Source organism: Dreissena polymorpha, chromosome 15 (genome assembly GCF_020536995.1).
Source record: "Dreissena polymorpha isolate Duluth1 chromosome 15, UMN_Dpol_1.0, whole genome shotgun sequence".
Classification (NCBI taxonomy): domain Eukaryota; kingdom Metazoa; phylum Mollusca; class Bivalvia; order Myida; family Dreissenidae; genus Dreissena; species Dreissena polymorpha.
Genome location: NC_068369.1, coordinates 27,430,231 through 27,444,120, shown reverse-complemented (window position 1 = coordinate 27,444,120; position 13,890 = coordinate 27,430,231). Strand labels below are relative to the sequence as shown.

Sequence of the window (13,890 nt, the reverse complement as noted above, 5' to 3'; positions counted from 1 at the left end):
TTAAGATAATTTAACATGTATATTATGGTCTTATACTGGTGTATATGGCGTTCCATTAAATACAGTCAATCATAATTGAAAAGTTGAAATATTTGCAAACTATGACATATTATTTCATGATTCGAAAATGGTCAATCAACCTGAAGCCCTGTTCTCTGCCTTATTTCCAACATGGCACAAAACATGTCTTCCATTAATGTCACTGACAGTCCTCATAAAATTTGTCTCATAAGGGGTAAAAATGCTGAGTCAGATGTCAAACTTATTACTCAAAAAACACAAAGGCAGATTTGATCAATGTGTCACGTAATTACACATTGTGAACACACAGTATCAACTAAAGTTCATTTCTGTTTCCATCGAGATTTATTTCTGTTGAATATTTTCTAACACAACGCTTCTAATGTTCATGAAGTACAATTTTGCAGCGCGGCGGCCTATTGGCCGCCACGTCAAGAAAGCGTGACTACTCTACTCGATTGGCTCGAATGGGTCAAATGGCTCCTGGTCCGTTAAAATTACTCCGCTTTTATACCAATTTCGTTACGTACTCGCCTAATTCGTGACCCACGCCTGTCATCAAGTAATGGGCGTCAAATGTGTGCATACCGGACTTTTACGCCTCTGTACTCGCGGGTCTCCATTTAATTTGACATCTCCAATTTGTATTGCTTAATGTACCTACTAATTGTTTATATGCATTTTGCGAGTCACGATTCTTATATTTTTCTGTTCGTTACATATTACTGAAATATACCTATCGGAATGTCGCTTCTTCCCGCTAAATGTACCTTCTAATTGTTTATATGCATTTTGCGAGTCACGATTCTTATATTTTTCTGTTCGTTACATATTACTGAAATATATCTATTATCCTTTCAAAAAATAAACTCATAATAATAAAATACATTGCATATACATTTTACTTAAATATACCCATTACAACCCGTTACATTACAAATGGATAATCTTTTGATCCCAGGTGAGCGCACCTAGGCCTTTTATGTTTTTGTTTTAACCCTTTGCATGTTGGGAAATTTGTCGCCTGCTAAAATGTTGTCTGCTGAATTTCTAAAGTAAGCATTTTCTTCGATTTTTTTCAAAGAATACTATTAGAATAGCAAACAGTTTGGATCCTGATGAGAAGCGACATCTGTGGCGTCTCATCTGGATCCAAACTGTTTGCAAAGGCCTTCAAAATTCGGTTCCCGCACTGAAAGAGTTAGTTGTTTGTAATTTTGCCATTCTTCTTTGAGAAGTGTGTTTCTTTTGGTAAGATAATCTTGTGGTACAACTTTGCTTTTAAAAACCTTTTATTATCAAGGGCCACTATCGTCAATTGAAGAAGTAAGAGAGGGAGAAAAAGATTATGCCAAGCGACTGGATCATCATGACGTGAGTACAGTGGGTCTTTTTATTCAGGAATATAAAAGGACTGTGCTCTGTGGAAAGGGGTTTAATGTATGTTTGTAAAGCGGACACTTTCGGCCTAAACTTGATTTTGCTAAGAAAAGACTTTCTGTAAACGAAAAATAATATAATAAAAGCAGAAAGTGTTGTCCCTGATTAGCATCTGCGAACTGCACAGACTAATCTGAGTTGACACTTGACGCACATTCATTCAACTTCCTCGTCACAGAGCGAGTCCCAAATGTGCTTGTAAAATAGATTTGTTATGCCCCCCTTCGAAGAAGAGGGGGTATATTGCTTTGCTCATGTCGGTAGGTCGGTACGTCCACCAGGTGTCGGTACGTCCGTCCACCAGGTGGTTTCCGGATAATAACTCAAGAACGCTTGGGCCTAGGATCATGAAACTTCATAGGTACATTGATCATGACTCGCAGATGACCCCTATTGATTTTGAGGTCACTAAGTCAAAGGTCAAGGTCACGGTGACTCGAATGATAATTCAACTTATGCATACGCGGCCAACAGGACACACTCTGAACAATATTACTGAAGCAACTGGTCTGTAATCCTAAATCTATAATTATCAGTCCAATGAAACGTCATCCTTTTAGTAAAATACAGTGGATCAGTAAAAATATTATCAGTATATGAGATTTTTTGTATATTTTGTATATTAAATATTGTGTTAATGTTTAATTTTGTTGATTAATATAAATATAAGCAGGACAGGGGAGGTAATACACTACAGGGGAAACAAATGCAATAAGTTAAAATGTATTGTTACAGATTTGCCTCCCTTGTAATATATTTAAATTTTACCAAATGTAAGGCTAACAGCATTTTTGTAATGCATGCTACTACTACTACTGCTGCTGCTGCTGCTGCTGCTGCTACTACCACTTCTACTTCTTCTACTACTACTACTACTACTACTACTACTACTACTACTACTACTACTTCTACTGCTACTACTACTACTACTACTACTACTACTACTACTACTACTACTACTACTACTACTACTACTACCACTTCTACTACTACTACTACTATTTCTTCTGCTACCACCACCTACTACTACTACTACTCTATTACTACTACTACTACTACTACTACTACTACTACTACTACTACTACTACTACTACAACTACTACTACTACTACTACTACTACTACTTCTACTACTACTCTACTACAGTGACAAAAAACGTATTCACACAATGGCTGCTACTACAACTTATAGCCCATATAGGGGGGCATGCATGTTTTACAAACAGCCCTTGTTAAAATCTATTTTAACATGATTGCAGCATAATCCTTAGGCATATGGAGATGCTCTCGATTTTTTAGCTCACCTGAGCACAGCGTGCTCATGGTGAGCTTTTGTGATCACTTTTTGTCCGTCCTCTGTTGTGCAGCGTCAACATTTGCCTTGTTAACTCTCTAGAGGCCACATTTATTGTCCAATCTTCATGAAATTTGGTCAGACGATTGGTTTCAATGATATCTTGGATGAGTTCGAAAATGGTGACGTTTGCTTGAAAAACATGGCTGCCAAGGGGCGGGGCATTTTTCCTTATATGGCTATATATGGCTATAGTAAAATCTTGTTAACACTCTAGAGGCCACATTTATTGTCTGATCTTCATAAAACTTGGTGAGAAGATTCATCCCAATAATATCTTGGACGAGTTTGAAAATGATGCCAGTTGGTTGAAAAACATGGCCGCCAAGGGGCGGGGCATTTTTCCTTATATGGCTATAGTAAAACCTTGTTAACACTCTAGAGGCCACATTTATTTTCTGATCTTTATGAAACTTGCTCAGAAGATTTGTCCCACTGATAACTTGGATGAGTTCAAAAATGGTAACCTTTGCTTGAAAAACATGGCTGCCAAGGGGCGGGGCATTTTTCCTTATATGGCTATATATGGCTATTGTAAAATCTTGTTAACACTCTAGAGGCCACATTTATTGAACAATCTTCATGAAACTTGGTTAGAAGATTCATCCCAATAATATCTTGGTCGAGTTTGAAAATGATGCTGGTTGGTTGAAAAACATGGCGCTAGGGGGCGGGGCATTTTTCCTTATATGGCTATAGTAAAACCTTGTTAACACTCTTGTCAAGGCCCTTTTTGGGGGGACATCTGCCTCCGAGTTCGGAGCTCTTTTTTGGAAGAGACTTCCTACAAAAGACAACTTCAATAAAAGGGGAAAGTGTCATCCCTGATTTGCCTTTGTAGACTGCAAAAGCTTATATGGGACAACACTTAATGCTGAGTTTTGAGTCAAGCTTTTGTGTCTGCCTTTCATTGTCTACAGCTGATACAATAGTTTTATGGTGGGCTGATACAATAGTTTTATGGTGGATCCTGTCTGTATCTGACATAGCAAAAGGCTGTCACAATTTATAGGCAAGAATGGCTTACAAGGGGAAAAACAACAACAGGCCTTTTGTAAATTTCACAGGCCTCAATTAGAAGTGTTTATTCCAGTAGGACATAGAGGCATGGCAAAATTAATTTAAAAAAGGGAATTTTAACATATTGGTTGATTAAAAAAAAGGCAACAAAAAGGCACAAGTCTGATTTTGGGAAATACATTAAAGCTGCAAGTTTTGCATTGTTTCAAAAATATGTACACATATCAGCACACAGGCTTGAGTGTTAATGATACATTTAATTAGGGTAAATTACTATATTTAGAATGTTTACCTTGGAATATCTTCGATTTTACTAACATGCTATTACAGTTAACATATTAATCATGAGTCTGTCATTAATTCGATTATTATTTGTCATTTTTGCTGAGCATCATAATTTCCTTTTATTGTTTGCCATCTTGGAAATCATGTTTGCAAAACATTTGCGACGCAACGTCATCGTATATGTGCGAATATTTTTGTAAATCAATAGTTAAGTCTTATGTTGGCAAAACTTGATTCGCACCATTAACATTTGAAATAAATCTCTGAATTTATTGTGTACTACTGAAGGTTGTAACGAAATCGGAAGGAAATTCTCTTTTTAATTTCGGAAATGTCAAGAACCGCTAACCACAAAATAATGTTGTTGTAAGAAGGGGATTAGATTCTTTGGAAGAAATAATTACTGGACAGTAAGGCTTACCATCTTGCATTTCACCATGGACCTTTGAAATGTTGGTCAGCAATGTCCAAAAGGGCTTTCGCCATTTCTGCTGTATGTCTGTCCAGGGTCAAGACAAGAATTGATAGATGATTTTTTATGACAATTTTAGGGAAAATGTTCATTTTCCAGTCTTAAACCTTTATTGACATTAAAAACTGAATCATTACAAGGAGGAAATAAAACCCAAACAGAAAGTAATACAATACTGTTAACAATATTTTTGCTCTACTTGAGACCACCTTGGAAGTCAAGACCAAATGTTTAGTTAACCCATTTATGCCTAGCATCTAGAAAAAAGGCTTTGGCAAACAGCGCAGACCCAAATGAGACGCCGCATGATGCGGCATCTCATCAGGGTCTGCGCTGTTTGCTAAAAGGAATTTCTGTAAGAAATATTCTAAATATAGAAATAAATATACTAGACATCCCTAATTTTGGAAATAAATTGATCCAATTTAGAAGGATGGGAGAGTCCACTAGGCTTAAATGGGTTAACACCTCAAACTGAGATTATCTGTTTAGGATCGAGTCTCCTTACATATACAATTTCAGTGCAAATGCAGATCTCCAAATAACTGACTACCTATAATGAAAGAAAAAGTACATGACAAAAATAATGGTGTGTGGTTTTATTCAAATCCATTTATCTACTCTGAGATTGGAGAGATTTTCCAAAGAGATTTTCAAACCTAGGATAATATTATGCTATTATCCATTACGTGATCTCTTGTGGAGGGAATGGATAGTTTCAGTATTGATTTCATGTATTGGCCATGCTTTTTAGTTAGAATAAAGGTACTTTGGAAAGCTGAACTGTGAAAAGATTTTAATTTGCTGAAAAAGCATTAATTATCCCCACGTTTTTTTTTAAGCGTGGGGATATTGGGGTTATCTCTGCCGTCCGTCTGTCCGTACTGGCCACTATCTCCTCCTACATTATAAGCACTAGAACCTTGAAACTTACACACATGGTAGCTATGAGCATATGTGCGACCCTGCACTATTTGGAATTTTAATCTGACCCCTGGGTCAAAAGTCATGGGGGTTGGGGCGGGGCTGGGTCAGAGATTTTCACTCATTTTTTTAGGTTATTTTACTATAATTTCTTCATTTCCTCACTGATTGTCTTCAAATTGATACCGAACCTCTCTTATGACAAAACAGTCAATCTCAACTATGCATGGCCCCATAACCAACCCAGGGGTGCCCCGCCCACAGGCCACGCCTACCCAAAATTGCAGTTTTACTATAATTTCTTCATTTCTACACCGATTAACTTCAAATTGATGCTGAACCTTTCTTATGACAATACAGTCAATCTCAGCTATGCATGGCCCCATTACCAACCCTGGGGCACCCCGCACACATAGGCCACGCCCACCCAAAATTGCCTTTTACTATAATTTCTTCATTTCTACACCGATTCACTTCAAATTGATACTGAACCTCTCTTATGACAATAGGGTTAATCTGAACTATGCATGGCCCCATTACCAACCCTGGGGCGCCCCGCCCACATATAGGCCACGCCCACCCAAAATTGCCTTTTTACTATAATTTCTTCATCTCTACACCGATTCACTTCAAATTGATACTGAACCTCTTTTATGACAATACAGTCAATCTCAACTATGCATGGCCCCATTACCAACCCTGGGGCACCCGGCCCACATAGGCCACGCCCACCCAAAATTGCCTTTTACTATAATTTCTTCATTTCTACACCGATTTACATCAAATTGATACTGAACCTTTCTTATGACAATACGGTCAATCTCAACTATGTATGGCCCCATTACCAACCCTGGGGCACCCCGCCCACATAGGCCACGCCCATCCAAAATTGCCTTTTACTATAATTTCTTCATTTCTATAACTTCTCTTATGACAATACGGTCAATCTCAACTATGCATGGCCCCATTACCAACTCTGGGGCGCCCCTGGGTCAAACATGCGGCCTGGGGATACGCGTCAGCCTCTGCCGCACCATTTCTAGTTCCCATATGCTTTACCAACACTCCCGTAATTGAGTACGAATGTATAACTATGGAGGGAGAACAAATGGTGTACATGTGATGAATAACTGTAGAGATTTCATGGGGCTTGTGTTAGGTATTTTTAGTTAACTATAGTTTATTTGGTCAGAAGTGATTTGTGATATATTAACAAATTACAGTGAGTCCCACATTTGAATTAATTTAATTTAAAGATGAAAGATGTTTTGAATCAACCTTGATTTCAACAAGGCTTATTTTGACTATAGTTAAATATGAAACTTCTTCTGTGATAATGCAAACTTGTTTACTTGTTAATGTCACTGATTTATAAAAGTTGTAAGATGAGTTACTTCATGCAAGCAAGGTTTCACTATCTAATTAGCAAACCATGTAGCTCCTGATAAGTCTGATTGAATGGGCGGGCTGATCTAGGGCTGCGCTGGTCGCATCGCACATGGCATAAGATCCATTTTTGCTTGACACAGCTCAGATGGTCTAGGGATGAGGCACTCTCTTAACAATCCAGGGGTGGCAAACTGTATTTCCCACTTCACCGTACCTGCTATTTGTATTTCATGTGCATAATTTTAAAGATATTTAACTTGGCAAGTATGCCTTAAAATGCCCTTAGTGGGTGTAGAAACAAACAACCTGAGTGACACTACTATGCGTGATCAAAATGAGCTCAGTGTTGTGGGAAAATTGGACTTAGTCCATGTGGGTAAAGTGCCATGACAGATAAGCCTGTGCTTAGGCCTGAACCAGAGACATAATGTTCTGCATCATTGAATTTTTGTTGAAAGGAAGTCTCTTCAAGCAAAAATTTACTTTAGGCCAAAAGTGTTGTACAGACTTTTACGGTGCAGACTGCACAGGCTAATATTGGATGACACTTTACACAAAGTTATAAAGCCCAGTTTTCCTTGACAGCAGCTCAAATGAATCATAACATGCTGATTGTTTCAGAGATGCAAGGCGTTCTGTGTGGTGTTTGGCTCCAACCATGAGGTTTTGTACCTGTTGGCTCACAGCTATGAGATACGAGACAAGTGGGTCAGAGGCCTGCGATATGCCCTGCAGCTGAACACATTCCTTAAACAGAGCGAGTCAGACACCATGTATGCATTGACAATTGCAAACTTTTAAACCTTTTACTACTTAGATGCATATTTTGACGCATTTGTAGTCCCTTAGAAAGTTTGATTTAGTTAAAGATCTTTATCTTACTAGATTCAAGTTTTAAAGGCGTCATTTCCAACCATATTAGTTACTGATGAGCTGCAAACAGCATAAAACCTGAACAACCGGCGAGTTACTCACACGCTGTTCTGGTTTTATTCTGGTTGCAAAAGCTGTTTTCACTTTGTTTCTTACGAGATAAGGGTTAACTTGAATTAAAAATTACTCTCCAGTTTTCTGAATATAAATTTTGAATACGAGTTCCCTTGGTTTAAATGCATAAGAGTAAGACTTAGTTAAGCATGTAAAATGTTTGCTGTCTAGGGCATGTATTCATACAAATGTGAAAAGAAATCTTAACTTGAGTCGTTAGTAAATTTTTGTAATAAATTGCACGGACACAATTGTTTCGTGGTAAATAATGGTGCTATAATTTACCTGTTAAACAGTATTTTAATAGTTCAATCAATTTATGTAAAATAAATAATAAAATAAATAATAAACCCAAAACAAACAGAGATGTAATGAATTTAAGAACATTCCTTTTTAAGCTCTCCTGATTTAAACATGCTTATGGTAAGGCAAAGTGATGGCCTTTGGTTTTCATTTGCTGTCCTTCCTCCAGCATACATCTATTGTCAACATTTGCCTCATTAACACTCTAGAATGCACGGGTATTGCCTAATCTTAAAGAAATTTGGTTTGAACATATTTCCATTTATGTATTGGAAGAGTTTCAAACTGGGTCATGAAGGATCAAAAACTATTCCACTTGGTCAGAAAAAGGCTTGTGAACATTTTATAGGGCATATTTATAGCCCATTTTTCATGAAACTTTATCAGAACAGTTTCCTAATTATATCTTGACAGAGGTCAAAACTGACCAATATAAGAACAAACAACTATTCCACCCAGTCACATAACAAAAAGAACTAAACAATATATTGTGCATTTATTGCCGATTCTAAGAAATTATCAAAACATTGCCCCCAATGATGTCTTTACCTGTTTTGAAATAAGATTAAATGGAGTCAAAACAAGGTTCCTAGATCAATTAAAAGAAAAGGCACGTGAACTTTGTTGAGGCCTATATAATTTATTGCCCAATATGTATGTAACTTGGTCACAAATTTGTCTCAATGAAATCTCGACCAAATTTAGCACTTAGTCTAGGTCTCCAGTGGTCAAAAACTTAATAGTCACTCTTCCAATGGTCATGAATGTTGGTCAGAAGATTTATTCCAATGATATCTTTGTGAAGTTCAATACTGCGCCATGTGGGGTCAAAGCTTTGTTAAATTAAAGAAAAGTTTTAGCACACTCTGAAAGTCACATTTGTTGACGTAAAATTTATGAAACTTGCTTAGAGAATTTGTTCTCTAGAGTTTTCTCTCATGTGAGATATGATTCTGGTTCAATGGAAGACATGGCAGCCATGAGGTGGGGCAGTCTTGCTTATATGGCTTTTGTACAAATATTTGAACACTCTAGAGGTCATATTTTGTACCCACTCTCCTTGAAACCTGCTCAGTGTATTTAAACAATTTGTCTATTTTGAGCATGGCTGCAATTTGTTCGGGCAGTTTTCCTTTTAAGTCGTTTGCAAAACAGTGCAAACACAATTTGCTCAGTACAGTTAAAATGATCGGGCTGTCAGGTGAGCAATATAGGGCATTTGACTCTCTTATTAACCAGGTTTTCCAAAGGAAAAAACTGGTTATTAGATTGGCGAATGCGGGCGGGCTGGCTGGCTGGCGGGCTGGCTGGCTGGCAGGCTGGGGGGCGGGCGGAACAAGCTTGTCCGGGCCATAACTTTGTCGTTCATTGTGAGATTTTAAAATCATTTGGCACATTTGTTAACCATCATTACACTGTGTGTCGCGCGAAAAAATTACGTCAATATCTCCAAGGTCAAGGTCACACTTTGAGTTCAAAGGTAAAAAATAGCCATAAATGAGCTTGTCTGGGCTATAACTATGTCATTCATTATGAGATTTAAAAATCATTTGGCACATTTGTTCACCATCATGGGACGGTGTGTCGCACTAAAGAATCACGTCAATATCTCCAATGTCAAGGTCGCCACGACTAAAAATAGATTTATTTTAAAACAAACTTACAAAGGGGGTTAATTTTGTTTGTTCATTTCAAAAGTTCAGTTTGAGTTGTCTCCCTTTATCAGATTTTTTTCCACAATGAAAACCTGGTTTTGTGACAATTTTGTCCCTTGTTTTTGACTATGGACCCTGTTGGCTGCTCCCAAGATCCCTTGATTTTACAACCTATAATTTTTAAAAGGTTTTGTAAAGCAAAACTGCTGTATGAGTGCTTTAATTCTAATCCGATCATTGTTTTCCATTGCAGATGGATCTGTGAGGCTTTTGACAGAGCTGACAAAAATTCCGACAACAGTCTTGATTTTGAAGAGGTTATGAAACTGCTGAAAAGTCTCAACGCCGACATGGACAGCTCATATGTAAAGGAAATGTTCAATGTATGTCATTGATGTATTATTTATTTTAATGGACACATAATTTTGTATTCATGCTTTAAAAAAGTGCTGAAGTTCTTCTTTTTTAACTTTAAAAACTCTGTGACATGACAACTGCCTACATTTTACAACATGCAACACAATTGCTACTTGTTGCTTCTGTGACAAAATCTAGTTGGTATATTTGGATATTTCGAATTAGAAACATTTGAACTATAAAAGTTGTCAATTTTACTAGATGAATATCTAACATTTAAGGGACACTTCGCTATACACCATTCAAATTAGAGGTTTACCTCACATGATCTGTTTATTGCCAAGTACATAAAACAGTAAAAAACGAATATTGAAACTAATATGCATTATAACAATTAAATTTAAATCAATGCTAAAAGTTATATACCAGTACCTACCATTCTTAGCTGGTTTTATATTTAATACACTTAACACTTTATCAGTGAATTCTCACTTTCTATTTTGGTAACCACCACTCAACAGGTGATCATTGTTGCAGGCGGCAGATACTCGTAAAATCAAGGGAGAGAAAGCAAGCCTTGACCGTGATGAGTTTGTGCAGTTCTACAAGCGTCTGACAGAAAGACCAGAAATTGAGGAGCTTTATATGATGTAAGTATCACATGACATCAGACGAGTTTAATATGGTGTAGCAAAAGGCAAGGCTTGTGGACTAATTTTCATCAACTAATCTGTTGCAATGATCCCTCGTTGATGACCTTCTTCACAACATATGGCCCATATCAATGCATTTTGTATTTTGTTTACATACACTATAAGCATCATTTATAAAGAAATTGTATTAAGACAACGGCGGGACTAAAAAATAATTAAATATTGCAAAGAAGCATGATAATCTCCAGTGTTTGAAGGGCTTACAGGGTGATGAGTAGTGATCTGGTATGACATCCGCATGGCTTACAGTGTGATGAGTAGTGATCTGGTAAGACATCCGCATGGCTTACAGTGTGATGTGTAGTGATCTGGTATGACATCCGCATGGCTTACAGTGTGATGAGTAGTGATCTGGTATGACATCCGCATGGCTTACAGTGTGATGAGTAGTGATCTGGTATGACATCCGCATGGCTTACAGTGTGATGAGTAGTGATCTGGTATGACATCTGCATGGCTTACAGTGTGATGAGTAGTGATCTGGTATGACAAAATAACTGTTCATATCACCAAACCTCTTGATCACCAAACCTCTTGATCACCAAACCTCTTGATCACCAAACCTCTTGACCACCAAACCTCTTGATCACCAAACCCTCTTGATCACCAAACCTCTTGATCACCAAACCTCTTGACCACCAAACCTCTTTATCCCTAAACCTCTTGACCACCAAACCTCTTTATCCCTAAACCTCTTTATCACCAAACCTCTATATCACCAAACCTCTATATCACCAAACCTCACTTTGATATGTACATTTAATTTTGGTTATTTTTCAGTTATGCAAAGGATGTAGGGTACATGACTTCATCTGACCTGCAAATGTTTTTAACACAGGAACAGAAGGTATCAATTTTGAGTTGTTTTGTTGTAAGACAAGGTGGCATAACATTCCGCATATTTTACAACAATCATCACCACACAGAGAATAGAATGTTTGTATCTTGGTAAATTGTTTGCCCCTTGCAGTCCTTGAAATTTCAAAGCTACCTTAAAGTTTAAACCAAATGCACGCGTACACAAGTTTTTGTTTCAATTTTCCTACATTTGTAATAATCAAATGTTACTGCTATTGCAAACATGTTGAAAACCTGGGCGGTTGTGTTTGTAAGGTTTGTATTCATGAAGCTCCTGGCTATATATCAAGTTCCTGGCTATTTCTTGTTTATGCCTTTTAGCATCCCAACATAATAAATATGAGCCTTGCCCTGGGAAAACTGTGCTTAATTCATTTGTGTCTTGTTCTGATAAAACTGGGCATAATACATGTGTGTAAAGTTTCGTCCCAGATTAGCCTGTGCAGTCCGCACAGGCTAATCAGGGATCACACTGTCCGCCTTAACTTGATTTTCGGTAATGAGGGACTTCCTTGAAACTAAAAGTACCATTCAAGCGGAAAGTGTCGTCCCAGATTAGCCTGTGCTGACTACACAGGCTAATATGGGACTGCGCTTTACGCACAAGCATTAAGCCCAGTTTTCTCAGAACAAGACACATTTGCATGAAGTGTCATCCCAGCATTGCCTGTGCAGTCTGCACAAGCTAGTAAGGGACGACACTTTCTGCTTTTCCAGTATTTTTTGTTTCTTCTGAGTAAAAAATCCAGTTCAGTCAGAACATGTCATCCCTAGCAAACATGTGTGGACCTCTCACACAGTCTATTAGGGGACATGCTTTAAGCCCCATTTTCCCAAAGCATAACTCAAATTTTGTTATTTTGTATCCAGAAAGTTTTTAATTTTCCCCACAAAAAAATTCAAAATTTTCACCAAAGTAAATCTTAATTTAAGATTACATGTCAGACCTTTTTGATCCCCAGCCCTGGAAGAATTGACCTGTTTCATATTGCAGGAGAAGGACATCGGCCTTGACCGCTGCAAGGAGATCATGGTCGTGTATGAGCCCCACAAGGAGATGAAACACAACAATCGACTCAGCCTTATTGGTATGCAGGAGGACAAGTTTCAAATAATAAAAAGAAGAAAATAAATCCTCAATTTATTGTTACTGTATTTAAAATGTCGTGCTATTGTGTTGTCAGGGTTATAAATTATTTTTAAACCACACAAATAATATTTAAATGTTACAAACTATTTATCTCAATATTAACTTAAATGGTAAAATATAAAGTGAGTGGCTGCTTTTAAATATATATATATTAACTAGTAAGATAAAATTGCCATCTCACATTCACGGTCAGGTTTCCGCAGTTTCCTGGTATCTCAGCAGCAGCACTTGTTCAACCGCTTACACAGGCGTGTGTACCAGGATATGACGCAGCCCATGACCAACTACTTCATCAACTCATCTCACAACACGTACGTTGGACAGTGTTCAAACATATTGGTTAAATTCTGTGTAGAATCTGGGAAAATAGGACTTTATGCATATTCACAAAGTTTTGTCTCAGATTCCAAATCCTAATCAAAGATGACACTTTCCATTAGACTTAATAAAGGTTTACAAGAGACTTCTTAATAATAACATAAAAGGGGAAAGTCTTCTCCCTGATTAGCCAGCACAATCACAGGCACATGATTAGCCAGCGCAATCACAGGCACATGATTAGCCAGCGCAATCACAGGCACATGCTTATCTTGGACGACAATGCACACGTACATTAAGTCCAGATTTCCAAGAACGCTCTTCATTTTTATTCTCTTCTGTGTAATATAAATGACTTTGCGAATATTGTATTTTGGGTTATCTTTGGTTAGTATACTTATCCTGTTCTTCCGTCATGTTTCTTCTACTGTTTTGGTTAATGTGCAATTAAATTTGTCAACTAAAATCAGTCTGCTTGTGAAGCACATTGATGTAAGCATTTGTAGAATCTGGATTTTGTTAGATCTGGATTTTGCAGGTATCTGGCAGAAGACCAGTTAAAGGGACCCAGTCGTGTAGAGTGCTATATCTCCGCTCTAAAACAGGGATGCCGTTGTGTAGAATGTAAGCCATTTTGTGTTACA

The 13,890-nt window shown here is 37.6% G+C and overlaps 1 protein-coding gene across 1 annotated transcript in view; it reads left to right on the top strand.

Annotated features, from left to right (window-relative positions):
• The window catches only part of LOC127859635 (1-phosphatidylinositol 4,5-bisphosphate phosphodiesterase delta-1-like), a 52,482-nt gene that overhangs the window by 18,001 nt on the left and 20,591 nt on the right, over window positions 1–13,890 (top strand). Inside the window, 8 exon segments of the mRNA XM_052397141.1 lie at window positions 1,325–1,395; window positions 7,527–7,678; window positions 10,104–10,233; window positions 10,745–10,857; window positions 11,701–11,767; window positions 12,773–12,866; window positions 13,122–13,239; window positions 13,785–13,870. Coding sequence (XP_052253101.1) covers window positions 1,325–1,395; window positions 7,527–7,678; window positions 10,104–10,233; window positions 10,745–10,857; window positions 11,701–11,767; window positions 12,773–12,866; window positions 13,122–13,239; window positions 13,785–13,870 — 831 coding nt within the window.